Source organism: Magallana gigas, chromosome 7, assembly GCF_963853765.1.
Source record: "Magallana gigas chromosome 7, xbMagGiga1.1, whole genome shotgun sequence".
Taxonomy (NCBI): domain Eukaryota; kingdom Metazoa; phylum Mollusca; class Bivalvia; order Ostreida; family Ostreidae; genus Magallana; species Magallana gigas.
The window spans coordinates 9459912-9476240 of NC_088859.1; the positions used below are offsets into that span (position 1 = coordinate 9459912).

A 16329-nucleotide genomic window follows, 5' to 3' on the forward strand; every position below is an offset into this window, starting at 1 on the left:
CCCACACGAGTATATAATGAATGATTATTTTTCTCGCATTATATTAGCTTAAAAAATGATGTTTGACAACATTCTGTTATGACGTTCAAAAGATTACTTTCGGTTTATCCCTCCGCGTGCTTCAAATAGTGCAAGTTAAATGAAAGCATACGACAGTTTTTTCAATTAAAAGATGAAAAATTGTAATTAATTAAGCAACACAATTACTTAATGGATAATCTCAATGCACTATTTTGCCTTTCCCTACAACAGACACCGTTTGTTTACGTTTTAAAACGGCGTAGTAATACACAGTGTAAGACAGAAAAATCTCACACAGCTGTCTCACACCGGTCAAACCGATCTCACACCGGTCATAATGCGAGAAAGTTTTATATGGATTGAATAAAAATCGTCACAAATACATAGACATATACTTTTGATCAATGTTTCACCCATGGCTGAAAATCCCATTGTCTCTTCCCTTTCATCGGCCTTCTTGCTTTGAGTTCGTCTCTGCCTGTGACGTAAATCCAAAATTTATTTTTGTATAGACAATGTAAAAAAAACGTTATGTCATACTGCTAGTAAGTGACGTTGGAATAGGTGTTGAGACTCAAAGACTTCATCAGCTGCACAATTTTTTAGGATATATGGTGAAAAACGATGCGTACTTCAATTGATCTAATAAGGATATCACTGTTAGAGTAAACTAGATAAGAAAGCAATCAAAATAATACGTTAAAAAGGGTATTTATAAAATTAATATCCACAAGTGAATTTCTATCCACCCTGATGTGGTATTATTATTCGTGGGAGAAGGTCTCACATTGTAAACAAACCAAATATAAAAATATGTATATATATTTATCTGTGTGCTTGCAAAGAAATACATGATATTTTAGCGGTATAGTTCTTTTAAGGAACTTTGAGACACCCATCCTCTTTTAAGAAGTAAAAACGTCATCTTAGTTTAAGATTTAAATTGTCTGCATGTAGCAAATAATAGACTACAACATTAAGACTTTCACGTTTTTGTTTTTATTTGTTCTTTAATTAATTGATGTACAAAACTTTTAAGTCTTCCTCAAAACAAAAGTCTTTACAGATGTGTTACTGGTCGTCTAAAGAAATAAGTCAAGCTGTTAAAGCTGTAGACCCGGGTTTAAAAACCCCAGATATGCCTGCAGACAGTCAGTAGCAAATCTTACAATATAAATAAAAAAGTGTAATTTGTATTTATATTTACCTTACTATATACGAAATGATTACAACAATAACTATGAGCAACACACCAGCCCCTACTGCTCCTATTACTGCTTCAATGTCCTGGCCAGTCTTTTCTGATTCTAATTCTACAAAAAGTAAATTCTTAACATTGAAATATTAAGCATACTTGATTTTCCGAGGTCGATAGGGGAGAAAGTCTGAGGCAAGTAAAGATATGATATCAGTAGTAAATTGCATGACGAATTTAATGGTACTAATTGTTTCAAGACTTTGCGAAAAATAAAGTTAATCAGTCCAAAACTAGCGCACGTTCTTGTGCACAATAAATACAATTTTTTTTCAATGGACGGCACCGTAGCTCCTAGGTCGTCCATCCTAGGTTTTTCAGACCGGGAGCTACAGACCTGCAGCTAGTGTTTCCTACGATAACTAGACAAGCAAGGTTCTTTCGACTGGAGAGTACTGTGATTTCATCAATATTTGTTGGACGCCAATTCTCCTTGTTTTCCTTCAATCATGGAGCCAATCCACGATTTTTGCAAGAAAAGAAAAGCCAGTTATGGCTAACGTTAAACATAACTTACTAACACTGATTATCCGTTTTTGCAGTGGTTCCTTGGGTTTACGAGAAACACCCAAAAATTATTTTATTGAAAAAAAAAAACGTTCTTTTATGTAAATACACAAACGTTCTCAATAGCCGTGAATAGCAAAAAAAAAATTATACACTACATTTTAATTTAAAACGTTTTACATGGTAAAAAAAAAAATGTGGTGATAACGAACAGTTTTCAAAATCAAAAGTCCAAAGAAAAAATACAAAACAGGAACTGGGCAAACACGGACCTAAAAAATTTTATGTACTAATAGTACTGAAAAGCGCTATCCTAGCTTTGGTCTAAAGGAAATTTACTTTGTGCAAGCTTAGTTAGAAAGAATCAATTTGATTTTTTTTTATATTTCAGCTTCTGTTTAGGCAATATATTCCCTCATCACTGCGTGGCAGCCCCTGCAATAATTTACCTAATCCCCACACCCTGGATTCACAATAGCTCGAACCTTATATTCACAATAGCCCATGCAACTATGTGCGTAAACTCCTGAAACTGGTTCCCTAACCAGTTTAAATGATGTATATTTCTGTTCACAGGGGGCGGTTATTTGATGCACCGGAAGAATAAGTCTAACGACAATAAAGCGCTTAGCAATGCTTAGCGCTTTAAAAAGGTAGGACCAGGTGCCATGGAACCTAATACGTCTTTGACAGTATGACAGTAACTTCTAAATATATATATTTTGTTTGTTGTTCTTATTTGGTCAACATAACATGATGGCTGGTTGTTCATTTATTGCTACATTTGTAAACTGTGGGACGGTAGATAGAAAAAATATTTCTCTAAAATATGTTAAAATTTTTATTGAAAACTATATTTACCATAAAAAAAGATAATCTAATATATAATTGGATTTCATGGATTTCATTCAAAATTCTTCGAGTCTTTAGGATATTACCAGATGTTCAATCTAAGGATATTTTGAAAGTACAATTGTTGCTAATAAAAACTTTAAGTACTGTATTGAAAGATAAAACACAAATAGTTGTCAGGTAATGTACAATTAAATATATACTAGTAACAAGTATTGTTTTGTTAAAATAGTTTCACTTACTTTTATCGCAAGAACCATCAACGTTGTTACATAAGCCACCCGTGCAGTTTAGTGAACAGTTTTGATTGCAATTCGGTCCAAATGTTCCATTGCTGCATGCTATTAATATAATAAATAATTATTTAACTGCATGAAATTAAATTGATAACATTATACTTAAAAGGTCTGTGTATCGTATTTGGAGTAAATTTTTTGAACTGATTTTGAATAGAAATACACATCATGCTTCTTATAATACGACGTTTGACAAACTCTAGGCCCGTAAAACATGTTCTTTCTTTAGTTATTTGTCTCTAAACTTTGCTACACGTCTGATGAATATTAATGTGATCCGCAATTTGTAACGCCTCTGCGCATGGGTGCGGGAAAAGTTAATATTGAAAACACGATGGAAGAACAGTTTGTTAACAAATTAGAATCACGTTTTTCATGTCTTTAATTAGATAATTCTTATATCAGATTATACCCGAAGCATTATTATTCCGTTATTCGAATGACATGGAACAGATGGAACATGTACGAACCTCCCTAGCAAAACCCCTACAACATCATGATAACTAAAGTTTAATTCGGCTCTAATTCCTATTCCATCAATCTACATGGTATCTGATGACAATATTCCATTTGTTCCTATCCTTGTCAGTCTCTCATTTTTTTCTTTCTTAGTCAAACTTAACGGTATACTTAAGTTCTCGTCGTCCCCATTGTTGTTGTGATAGACGGAGCGTGAAATCACGAGATAGTTTTAAGGCGGGGTTTATTCAAATCCTGTATTTTTTGTGGACTCCATAATAATTATAAAAATTATTAATTTATATATCATTTTAATCCGAATGATATACACTGCACAATTTATTGTGAAGATATATATTTATATACATATTTGAATTAATAAACCAATCAAATATTTCTTAGCCTGAAAAAATACGCCACATAAACCTTTAATGTATGTATACTTTTCAGTTTCTTGTAATTCGAGGAAATACTTACATTTGGTGCAGAAGACATCTAAATATCCGGAGGCACATCCACTATCACAATGTCCATTGGTTGAATTGCAAGGAACGTTATTGAAGCAATTTCCACTGCATGGAGTGATACAGTCTTTGCCATACATTTCATTTTTGCAACCTGTAGTCAACAATTTCCGCGGATACGGTAATAAAATATCTAATAAGGGTTATTTGATAAATATACCAATACTCTCAATACAAAATTACCCCCATTTCTATAGTCTGTCCCAAGTTATTGCTTCCATCACTTTTTGATGATTTTAATAACAAAAGGCCAATGAGCCTTAACGGTCCCCTAAGTAGCATATAACCTATACACAAATTGTCGAAGAGTCTCATATATGCATTTAATTAGGTTTCATTCTGGAGTAGAAAAATTATAAATTTGTAATGAAGACCACCTCTCTGCCTGAAATCTTTCAAAAAGAACTATGAAACCTATAATTTTCGCGAAAAACTATTAATAATAAATTTTTACTGTATGGCCATATTGGCCCCACCCTAAAGCCGGAACCCCTGATCCAGGGGCCATGAATTTCACAATTTCGGTAGAGGGCTTCATGGACATTATAACCATGCAACCTGTATTTTCCTCACATGTATGGGAGTAGGGAAGAAGATTTTTTTTAGAACATTTGGCTTTTTGCATATCTGAGCCCATCTGTGGCGCCCCTGGGTGGTAGAGCCATGAATTTTACAATTTAGATTACTCTTACCATAGAGATGCCTCACTCCAAAAATGGTAACAATTAGCCTTGCAGTTTTTAAGAAGAAGTTAAACATGTAAAATTGTTAACGCACGATGGACGACGCACAACGCACGACGACAGACAAAAACAGATAGCAATAGGTCACCTGAGTTCAGGTGACCTAAAAATACACGTACCTGTGAAAGAAATATAGTTGTAATCGATAAAAGGGAAAATATTCAAGATATCATTAACAATTATTATTTTTCACCCATAAAAGTTCAAAGTAACGAAGAAAAGAAATTTTATAATGGGAAATGTTTACATCTTTTCTCCATTCGGAAGTATTCGGGACACCTCACGCAATTTTTTAACGTTATCATTCGGGTTTATTATTTGGCTGATGCAATGCAAAATCCCTGTAGACTTTCTATTTTGGGATGTGTACTGAAACCTTGAACAGTAGAGGGGGCGTTTCAAAACAAATAATCTTGACATCTTTCATGTTAGTGAATGAACGTTGTTTGAGCGCAAAGGTATTAATGATTATCGAAATATCAAGCAAAAAGTGGTGGAAGCAAAAACTCGGAACAGAGCATAGTGTTGCCATTTTGTGTGTCCCTGTAGTTCATTTTTAACAAAGTTCGCAACCCATGAAAAGCAGGTAGTACATGTAAAATATTAGGGGTCTTATTTGTAACGTAATTTTAACATTTTTTTTACTTTCGATAATGAAAATCTAATCCAAGAGAAGAAACCTCGTCTGATTTAGCAATAGTTATATGGATAAATTCTTTTGTAATTAATATTTCGAATTAAATACTTTTTTGAAGGATGATTTTTTTAATGTGTCAAAAAATGCAATTTCATTAACGCTTTCAATGTAAGTTTTTTGCATATACTGGGCTCTCGCTCTGAGATCTTAAAAAAACCGCGTATTCCAGTAAAGCAACAAAATATTTTCTTCTTTTTGATAAAAATATTGATTGTTTTATTCCAGTTTTAATTGTCGTATACATTTTACAGGTCCATACAGCCAACAATTAAAGTATGTTGGTTTTTAAATCAGACAATTCTGTCTTTAATGTTCTGAATACGCCCATTATTTTGGTCTACAAAGGTAGTTATTCTCTGTCCGGAGATATTGTCGATACACATTTTGCTTAATTACTCGATATTTATAAATACCTCAGGATTGTAACGATGTTCATTAAAAAGTATAAACATTTCTTTTTTGTAACGTCCCCATTAAGCTTATCAGGTTTCAATACACGGTTAAAGAATGTGATGTTTGCAGGGATTTTGGATTGCTACAGACCCAATTGATAAAGTTGAAAAAATGTGCGAGGTATCCCGAGTGACTTCCAAATTTAGAAAAAATGACAACATTCCCCATTATAAATCTCTTTTAGAAATCAGTTTTCGTTCCTGTGATTTTTTCGAGTGAAAAATGATAAATTGTGAATTATGAAATTATCTTGGAAAATTTCCGTTTTATTTATTTCAATAGTATTTCTTTCACAGGTAGTCGATTCTTTTATATAAAAATTCCGACAAACGTTCTGCATAAATGCATGTATCCTCGGGCAGACTGTAAAATTTAAAGGAATTTTTTTTATTTAACATTGTCGGGAAAAGCCATTTTGAAAAATATTATTTAAACCTTTAACAAGCCATAAAAATCAAAATATAAAATTTTAATATACACCATGAATTTAACCGGCGCTGTGTTACAATATAAACTTATTGTCAATCAAAAAGGGAAAACACTGTAAAATTGATAGATTCAACGGAACTGTTATTAAATGAATAATATTAAAAATAATACTGACTACGGAAATATATCGGGTAGATCAATCTCATAGATGCCGTATATGAGTTTGATCAACCCAATATATTTCTGTTAACAGTCAATAACAAAGTCAATAAGAGTTCTGTTTTCCCATGGACTATCAAGTGAGACTTAAAAAAACATTCATTACTGCGAGTGTGGATAGTGAAATTCCTTCGAGGGGACAATATTCACGATCTAGGACGAAGCTTTGCCGAGTCTTAAACCGTGAATCCTGGCCCCGAGGTGAAAATTCATTATCCAACACGAGTATATTATGAATGATTACTAGTATTTTCTAGCATTATTTTACATAAAACGATGTTTGACGACTTTCTCTTTTGACGTTTAAAAATGTACTTTCGGTTTATCCCGCCGCGCGCTACAAATAGTGCAAGTAAAGAAGAGAGCATACGACAATATTTTTAATAAAAATATGATTGACTGTAGTCATCTAAGCAAAATAATGACTTATAGATTAGCTAATTCCATCATTTATCATTTTGTTGCGGCATACTATTTTGTTTACATTTTACAGCGGCGAACTAGTAATTCACAGTGCAAGACAGAAAAATCTCACACTGCTGTCTCACACTGGACAAACCGATCTCACACCGATGATTATGCGAGAAATTAAACTCACAAGAAGCGATGATCTTCAAACATCCATATATAAAAGTGGCTTACATCTCGAGCAATTACATAAAGTATACTCAAAGTATCATTCTCACATTTCAAATAGTCTTTTAAAATTCTCTGCTGCACCTTTGTTCTTTTATAATGGTTGGTTCATTTTAAACGCATTCTTCTTTCCTTCACAAAAGCTAGAGAAAATCTCGAAGCGGCTATTTTATTCTGCTCCAGACACAACAAAGTGATGTCAGTTCAAAGAAAAACTACTCTAATTTTAAAGTAATTTCTATTCCAATTAAACACAGTCGATATCTTCACCTTTCAAATAGTCTTTGAAAATCTTTGCTCCTCCCTTGTTCTTTAAAAAAAATTTGGTAGTCATTCATTAAAAAACCTTATAAGTAATAATAAGCTGTGCAGCGAGATCGGCCTCTCGCTTTTATTCAGTGTGTAGGATTTTTAAATCTAATGACACCGTTCAAGTTATAATATTTGTTAGTAGTGATCATTAACATAGGAATAGCTTGAATTTGCTAATAATGCATGAATAAGTATTTCAAAGGATTGCAAATTATTTTGACGTAAAAATGAACATTTTTCTTATTTAACTCTTTTTATATGTCTATAAACGACTTTCTTGACCCCCATGACCTTGCTGCAACAGTAGTTGTTATATGATATAACTATGTTCTTTATCGAAAGGTCAATATGTGGTTTTATGGACCTATGACAAATGATACCGACTTTATACACAAAGAGTGATATATCAAGCTCGCAAGCCTGGTCGATATCAGTTTTCTGTGTTTGGTCGATATCACTTGACATGGGTCGCTAAATCCACTGAAATAGTGACCCACAATGAAGTCTTAAATTGTATAAGTTATCACCAGTCATCTATTATTTGAATTCTTACAAATTGTCAACCATTACCACTGTAAAACTATGGCGACGGTAGAATCTCTTTTGTTGAAGATACAATAATAAAAAGGAATATTGAAAATACATAAAAAGCTCTTTTATGTAACACACCACTCTCCTGAACATTTCACTTTGTCATATAATTTTGTCGTTATCAATTAAAATCTAATGCAATTATTTAAATCAATAAAAAAAACCTTATGTCAGACAAACTAGTCAACATATTATAAACTAACAGCAAATTACGTAAGGGTATTAGTGCCACATATACACTTCACATTTTTTCTATTTTCTACATTTTAAAGTGTAAATTGTACACTTTAATCTGTAAAATTTACACTTTAATCTGTAAACTTCACACTTGAATCTGTAAAATTCACACTTTAAAGTGTAAAATTCACACTTTAATCTGTAAATTTTACACTTTAATCTGTAAATTTTACACTTTAAAGTGTAAAATTCACACTTTAATCTGAAAAATTTACACTTTAATCTGTAAAATTCACACTTTAAAGTGTAAAATTCACACTTTAATCTGTAAATTTTACACTTGAATGTGTAAATTCACACTAAAATCTGTAATATTCACACTTTAATCTGCAAAATTCACACTTTAAAGTGTAAAATTCACACTTTAATCTACGAATTTTACACATTAATCTGTAAAATTCTCACATTATTCTGTAAAATTTACACTTTAAAGTGTAAAATTTACACTTTAAAGTGTAAAATTCACACTTTAATCTGTAAAATTCACACTTTTATCTGTAAAATTCACACATTAATCTGTAAATTTTACACTTTAATCTGTAAATTATACACTATCATCTGTAAAATTCACGCTTTAATCTGTAAAATTTACACTTTAATCTGTAAAATTCACACTTTAATCTGTAAATTTTACACTTTAATCTGTAAATTTTACATTTTAATGTGTAAAATTCACACTTTAATCTGTAAATTTTACACTTTAATCTGTAAAATTCACACATTGATCTGTAAAATTCACACTTTAAAGTGTAAAATTCACACTTTAATCTGTAAAATTCACACTTTAATCTGTAAAATTCACACTTTCATCTGTAAATTTTACACTTAAAAGTGTTAAATTTACACACTATCCTGTAGAATTGGCTCATATATACACATACATATGAGAGTATTTATCATTTCCGATGGTTTGATCGAAGCATTATGGACTGAAATATTTTAATTAGTAAATATTTCAAACTTTGTCTTAAATACAGTGACATCATTACACAGTGATATTTAACAAAAAAAACGTGGATTTTTCAAATAGTGGTTTTATGCCTCGGCTTTTTTCCACACTTTTTTATGATGATTTTACAATAAAAATAACAAATAATGTTGAACTACTGGGGCCCGTTTCTTAAAAAGGCCTACGTCCAGGCGTAAGCTTAGTCCAGACTAAAGTAGGGACTAAACCTCAAAACCAGACTAAGTTGCGTTTCACAAAAAGGCGGAAACTTAGTCGGGACTAAATTTGGGTTTAAATCTACGCCTGCTAATGGTAGGCGTAAGTCCTTAGTCTGTGCACAAAAATGGCGAGTGTTTTGTTTTTATTAAAGGCAAAATAAACATAGAATTTTAATTTTTGGTTTGTTTTACGTGTTATTAAGGTAAATATTCACATTTATTGAAATATTTGTACATGTACATATAACTTTAAAAGATACCTATTGTTCGATAACTTCCTATTTCTAAATGAATTAAGATTAAATCAATTTGATAATTAATGAGCTTACCTTATTAAACGCATATAATATACATTACTACTCATTAATGAAATCTACTATAAGTATGAAGAATTAAACCCCGATAAATGATAAAAACACAATAATTAAAAAGATGCTATAATTCTAAATTAAACATGTATTCCCCAACAAGATAGATGTATACATAAGTACGAATAGATTATTGATTTTTAAATCAATACTCGGTAAGCATAGACTAAAATTTAATGTTTCTAATCAAATTTGAACCTATGAAACGAAACTGATTTCAGATTAAAGTGTAAAATTTACAGATTAAAGTGTGAATTTCACAGATTAAAGTGTGAAATCTAACACTTTAAAGTGTAAATTGTACACTTTAAAGTGTGAATTTTACACTTTAAAGTGTGAATTTTACAGATTAAAGTGTAAAATTTACAGATTAAAGCGTAAAATTTATAGATTAAAGTGTGAATTTTACAGATTAATGTGTGAATTTTACACTTTAAAGTGTGAATTTTACAGATTAAAGTGTAAAATTTACAGATTTAAGTGTGAATTTTACACATTAAAGTGAATAATTTACACTTTAAAGTGTAGAAAATAAAAAATGTGAAGTGTATATGTGGCACTTATACGCTTCCGTAGCAAATACATAAACAAGAAAATATATGCACATAATCTCAGAAATTGTCAAGAATAGTATGCAAGCCTTAAGTTCCAGGTATGAAAGAAAACAACAGGTTTACTTTACTCTTTTCCAAGTTTTTGCTTCTACATTTTCAATAATAAATGATTTGTTGTATCTTGATAATCATAAATACCTTTGCACCCAACTACATCCATTCACTAAAGTAAAAATTCTAGATTATTTGTTTTGAAACGCAATCCATGGGGATTTTGCATTGAAAATGACATGGCAGTACCCCGGATGAAAACGTTAGAAAATCGTGCGAAGCGTCTAGAGTTCTTCCGAATGCAAAAAAGAAGTGAACTTTTCCTATTTTGAATCTCCGTACGATGTTTGTTTTCGTTCCTGTCAAATTCTCCAAACAGATGATGTATCAATGACGAAATTTTGGATTAGTTCCCTTTTATCGATTTGAATAAAATTAATGTACTTTATTAACAGGTTTATTCAATTAAATAAAAAATCATCAAATAAGTGATGGAAGCAATAGCTTGGGACAGTCTATAGTATATATGATCAGAAAAAAAATCTTGACAAAATATTAAGAAATTATTTTATCTATTTTGCTTTTAATCAAACCTTTTTCACACAACTCTCCAGTGTATCCAGGTTTACAGCCAGTGTCGCACCTCCCGGTGGTTCTATTACACGGAAGGTCACGAGAACAGTGACCACTGCAGTTGTACCCACAGTCTGATCCAAATTTGCCTGTTGGACATTCTGAATTTTTTTTTCATAATATTGACCGAATTATTGTATGCATTTACCAAATAAGAAAATTAAACTATAAATTACTCAGAAATAATTGATAAATAAATTCAATAGCTGCAGAATTTATACGTTATACGAGAACAAACTGGATTATACGAGTCACGCTTAATAAATAGCCGAGTTATACATATATATGTTGATTTATAAATAATTTACTTTCTGTACAGTTTTTTCCGGTCCACCCATCATAACATCCGTTGTCACATAGACCATTGATATGGTTACATGCCTCGTTATCTTTACAATGTCCAGTACAGTATGATTCACACCCTAGACCATAATACCCGGGGGGACAATCTTTTAAAAAAAAATATGCATAGATGACAATTATACATTAAGCTTGATCATGTGAAACTGATAAAAATAATTACCTATTTTACAATACTCCCCCACCCATCCAGGTGTACAACCAAAACAGGTTCCATTGATGATGTCACATCTACGTTCCTGACAATTCTCTGGACAGGGTGTATCACAGTGACTTCCATAAACACCAAATTCATAACAACCTTTACGGGATTAAAAATTCAAATTTTAACTGTTATGAGGAAAAGAGGATTTGGTTGTGTTTTTATTATCTGTACTAGAATAACAATATGTAAATACCTGTCACTGTAACTTCACACAGCTCTGTGATAACATTTGCTGTTTCGTATCCTACTGGATATTTTTTTCCAATCAGCCTTTCATTATAAAATATAACGTAACGTCCATATGTTGTACAGTTTGTGTTGAAATCCAAGGGAGGTAACTCTGGTCCATCCGTGTAACACAGATCTTTGCTCTGTCTTTCAGTTGTGTTAGACAAATACAAAGAAAACCCGGCAAAGCGACCCCTCTGCCTTATAGCTATATAATAAATAAATTATAAATAAGAAAATATTTTATGTGCAATAATTCTTTGGTGAATGTTTGTTATAAAAAATGTTTTTCAAGATGTAAATTAGAATGCTTATTTATGGATTTTTTCTGCAACTGGTCGCATGTTTTTACTTAAAATTCACGCAAAGGTTGGAGATTTGTCTTTTCGACGAAAATTGTCGAGTGCTGTCAACCTCCAAAAAGAATACTGGGCGCTCGGTCTTTAGCGTAATAAACAAGAATTTCGAGAGAGTTGCATAAACAATTATACATGTTCCCTAGAGGCAACCCCCCGCGATTAAAAAGATAAATAGGCAAAATGTTTTCTTTTCAAAGGAAGAGGAAATAAAAAAACGAGTCGTTTAAAATTAATTTCCCAAATCAATCCATTTAGGTTCATTTTGGGTAAATCGACACTTCGACTTACCACTATGCAGATCATAAAAACAAGGGATTTTCAAATTTAATAAAAGTAACAAAAGTCGAACTTAATGAGTAGTAACAGCGGTGTTGGATGGAATGGTAGAGTATATCTTGTAACACAACACAAATGAAACAGAACTAAGTTCAAATATTGTAGCGATTTAATAACTGATATCTCCCGGCCATGTCCTAGTATTTATCCATCCAAGGTGTTGCTCTTCATAAGAATATTATCAGTTGAATGTAATAACATGATAGGACCATCAATTAACACTCTGACCATTTAATCATTATATATAGCCGTTAAAGTAGTTGACCATATCGATAAGATATGGGTGTAATCCGACTGTGCACCAAACATGTACCAAAACATATTTTTTGGAAGGGGATTCTAAATTGTTAAAAAACAGAGCTCTGTTTGAAAAACTTCTTCTAAAGAACTACAATTTGTGATATCACTTTGTAAGCATCCTTAGATAGTGTAGGTGCTAAATTATCAAAAAGGAGCGTTCAAAGTCGAGTGTTGGTGAATAGTTCCGATTACCATGGGCAAACAGTACGGAAACTTTTTCATTGTTAACATTGTCAAAATGGAATAGCATCTTTTTGTTGTTGGTATAATTGTAAATGAAAACTACACAGATGTATAATGACAATGAAAACAGATTCCATAGATATTATTTTATGAATAATAGAATCTATAAATGTTCACTTACTGTGCCCCGCATAGTCCCTGAACTGTATCCTGATATTGTACACACTGTGTACATCTCCAAGGTCTACATACCACCACGTGTACTTATCGGGTGCAGTTTGTCCAAAGTCAGTTCGTGTACAAGTGCTTATGTTTCTGTCCACTGCTTTTGTTGCATCACAAAAAGAACACTTTATCTGTGTTTTATACTGAGCTGTGGCCTTGTTGACTGACAAATCATCTGTTAATACATTGATGATGTACGTAATTGTACATTATCAAGAATTAGCTGTGTTTAATAGCCAGGCTTTGGTTTTGTTGTATAAAGTATCATCAAATTTTGACTAGAGAATGGAAGTAGACTTAATTAAAGAAAACGAATTTTTGAGATCCACCTTTATATAACATGTACATGTTAAAATAAACATTTTAGATACAATATAACAGAGTTTAAAAATGATTTAATCTAGACACATCTAGAAGTCCAAACACTTTGTCATTTCTCTCATCTCTTAGTCTCGCGCCAAAATCCCGTCTAATGAACTTTTTAATTTATCTAACGCGCTTTCTAATTGAATTAAAAGTATATATGGAATAAAGAATGTTACCTTTGTCACATAAGACGAACGTAGAATTGCATCAACCCGCTTGCTGTTAGGTTTAAAGATTTATTTTTTACAATAAAGACTTATGATTTATGTCACTTAAAAGTTCAAATGACAATTTAAAAAAAAAATAAGGATTTCATTTACTCGGAATTTGAGGTTTAGAAAAAAAATTACAAAGTTAAAAAAGTTTTAGATATTAATGTTTTTTAAAAGAAAATGTGTTATGACAAAAGTAGGTCGAATAAGCTAATTTACTATTTATTTATTATTTTTTCAATTTTTTTTTTCATCTCGTGTATTTTAAATACCTGGCTGACACGCAATAGGAGAAATCTGAAAATTACATAAAATCTATTTCAAATATTCTACTACAGTTATTGCCGAGATCAAAGAGATGGCGTGGACATTATTCTCCAATATACCACGAACGTCATCAATTAATTATCAGATCTTGAACACATACCAAACTCGATTTGATCATGAGTTTATAGCTTAAAAACTTGCTCTTTATAAAAAAAACATTGATCACCCGGTAAGTGTCCTTTAGAACGATGTGTATTCCATTTAATTTTATTTCAAAGAGCTAATCGCGGCTGTTCCAAGACACTACCCAACATATTTTCACTGCTTGTTCGTCCAAGTAAAAAAAATTAATACATTAATTATCGAATTTTCTAATCTACACTAATAAAAAAAAATCATAAATAATTTAAGTGTGTATATCATTAATCGAAAAATATATCGTCTGCATTCGATTCCGATAATTAGTCTGCGATTGATGTACTTGTAAACAAACATGCCGATGTATAAACAAGTTATTTCTAAGAAAACCTTTGGGGTTACGCGGAACAGCCGTCTCAACCAATCAGATTCATCTTGTTTGAAAATATGACCTACTAACTCTCTCTATAGATATACCGATCAGCTTATAGTCGGGGCTGTTAGTAGATTAGAAATAAATTTCTTATTATCGTGAATGTTGCAGAATACCCTCCTCGGTCTCGAAATGTTGTTTAAAAATAAAAAGACCTCGGCTTCGCCACGTCTTTTACATTTCTAAACAACATTTCTGGATCTCGGAGGTTATTCTGCAACATTAACGAAAACTCGTACTTTATTTCTTAAGCTATCTAAAAAATTTGATAATTGACCACGTATAATTCAATCAATGTCAACAAAACTAATAAAAATAAACAATCATATTTGAAGCTCCAGTTAGTTTTCGTAAAAGTAGTGCTAAATAAAAAATGGGTAGAATTTAGAAACTATTAAAGGAATTTTGAAAAAAAAAATAATTCAAAATTTTATTTATTTCAAAATTTGAAATACATAATTAGTACAAATATTCATCGTGATAAAAATGGGCGATTTTGATGGATTTTTCGGTAAATACTGCGGTTGTACATATACTCTATGCCAAGCTTCTGCTTCCATCAATTTTTGCTAAAGCTGAATATTTCAATAATCATAAAATAATACATTTGTGCTTACATTCATAAAACGAACTCTGTTTTGATCTTGATCAACTTTTAGGCCACCTTTAAAGAGATTTTTTTGATAAACACATTGCTAGCCAGAAAAATTGAGTATTCTAAATGCAATATATGCGAAAAGAATTACCAAGTTCAACAGCTGGTATTTTTTTTCATGTCATCAAAAACCAAAACCAAAGTAAAATGCACATTTCTGATATATGTTATATTGATCTGTAAAACCACATTATTTTTTCTTTGGGGAATCACACTAAAAAAGTCTTAAAGGTGGCTTAAAGAAGTGTTGACATTAAGGACGTATAAGTTGTCTTAAAAGGTGAATTAAACTTTGCTTAAAGATTGTCTGTATAGGTGCATGGTCACGATTTTGGTCAAATTAAATTTCACTATTTTTATTATTTACAATGCTTTAGGAATGTATTTCTAATGAACAAGTGAACTTTGAGAGTCAGTCGTAGAAATATGAGCAAGATTCAAAGCTTACAATTCTTTGTCATGTAAAGAAGGCTCGTGCTCTGTTTTTGTTTACATACTAGGTTCAATATACCAATAAAAAATCTTTTTCAAGCAGATTTGTCTATCTTAAATTCATTTTAAGCATAGACAAATAGTTTCTAACGTTTAACCTATTCCTTTTATATCTAAAACTGGAGTTTTCATTTTAACATTCAAAATGAAAAAAAGACTTGTTTACATAGCAAAGAATTGTAAGCTCTGTAAATCGCTTTAAGCTCAACAAATGATGCTCAAACTTTAGTTGCCTATTAAAAATGCCTTAGTGATTCTACTATAATATCCAGGTTTCTGGTTCTTTAAATAATTATGTTTAAAACTGTCATACTTGATTAATTTTTGTTTCACAAATCCTTTATTATGAATTCTAACAAGTTTTTACAATTTTTATAATTATTTAATTATGTTCTTCCAGGGCACGTGCATCTTTTGATGAAAACCTTGAGAAATACTCAGACTTCAATCATTCATTTGCAACCAAATTCCCTCAACCAGATTAAAGACAAATAAAGACCATATAAGCTGACAAAATATTATATTAATTGATGCGTTTCTTGGGCAGTTATGCCAGTTTTAGTGCA

The 16329-nt window shown here is 31.4% G+C and overlaps 1 protein-coding gene across 2 annotated transcripts in view; it reads right to left on the reverse strand.

The window, feature by feature from the left end:
* The window catches only part of LOC105326562 (receptor-type tyrosine-protein phosphatase epsilon), a 136443-nt gene that overhangs the window by 111998 nt on the left and 8116 nt on the right, over positions 1-16329 (reverse strand). For both annotated transcript variants that reach the window (XM_066065251.1, XM_066065252.1), the window contains exons 2-10: positions 13157-13375; positions 11763-12005; positions 11528-11665; positions 11313-11453; positions 10965-11105; positions 3868-4008; positions 2878-2976; positions 1229-1334; positions 417-499 (exon numbers count right to left, since the gene is read on the reverse strand). In XM_066065251.1, coding sequence (XP_065921323.1) covers positions 417-499; positions 1229-1334; positions 2878-2976; positions 3868-4008; positions 10965-11105; positions 11313-11453; positions 11528-11665; positions 11763-12005; positions 13157-13375 — 1311 coding nt within the window. The remainder of the gene's footprint in view (positions 1-416; positions 500-1228; positions 1335-2877; positions 2977-3867; positions 4009-10964; positions 11106-11312; positions 11454-11527; positions 11666-11762; positions 12006-13156; positions 13376-16329) is intronic.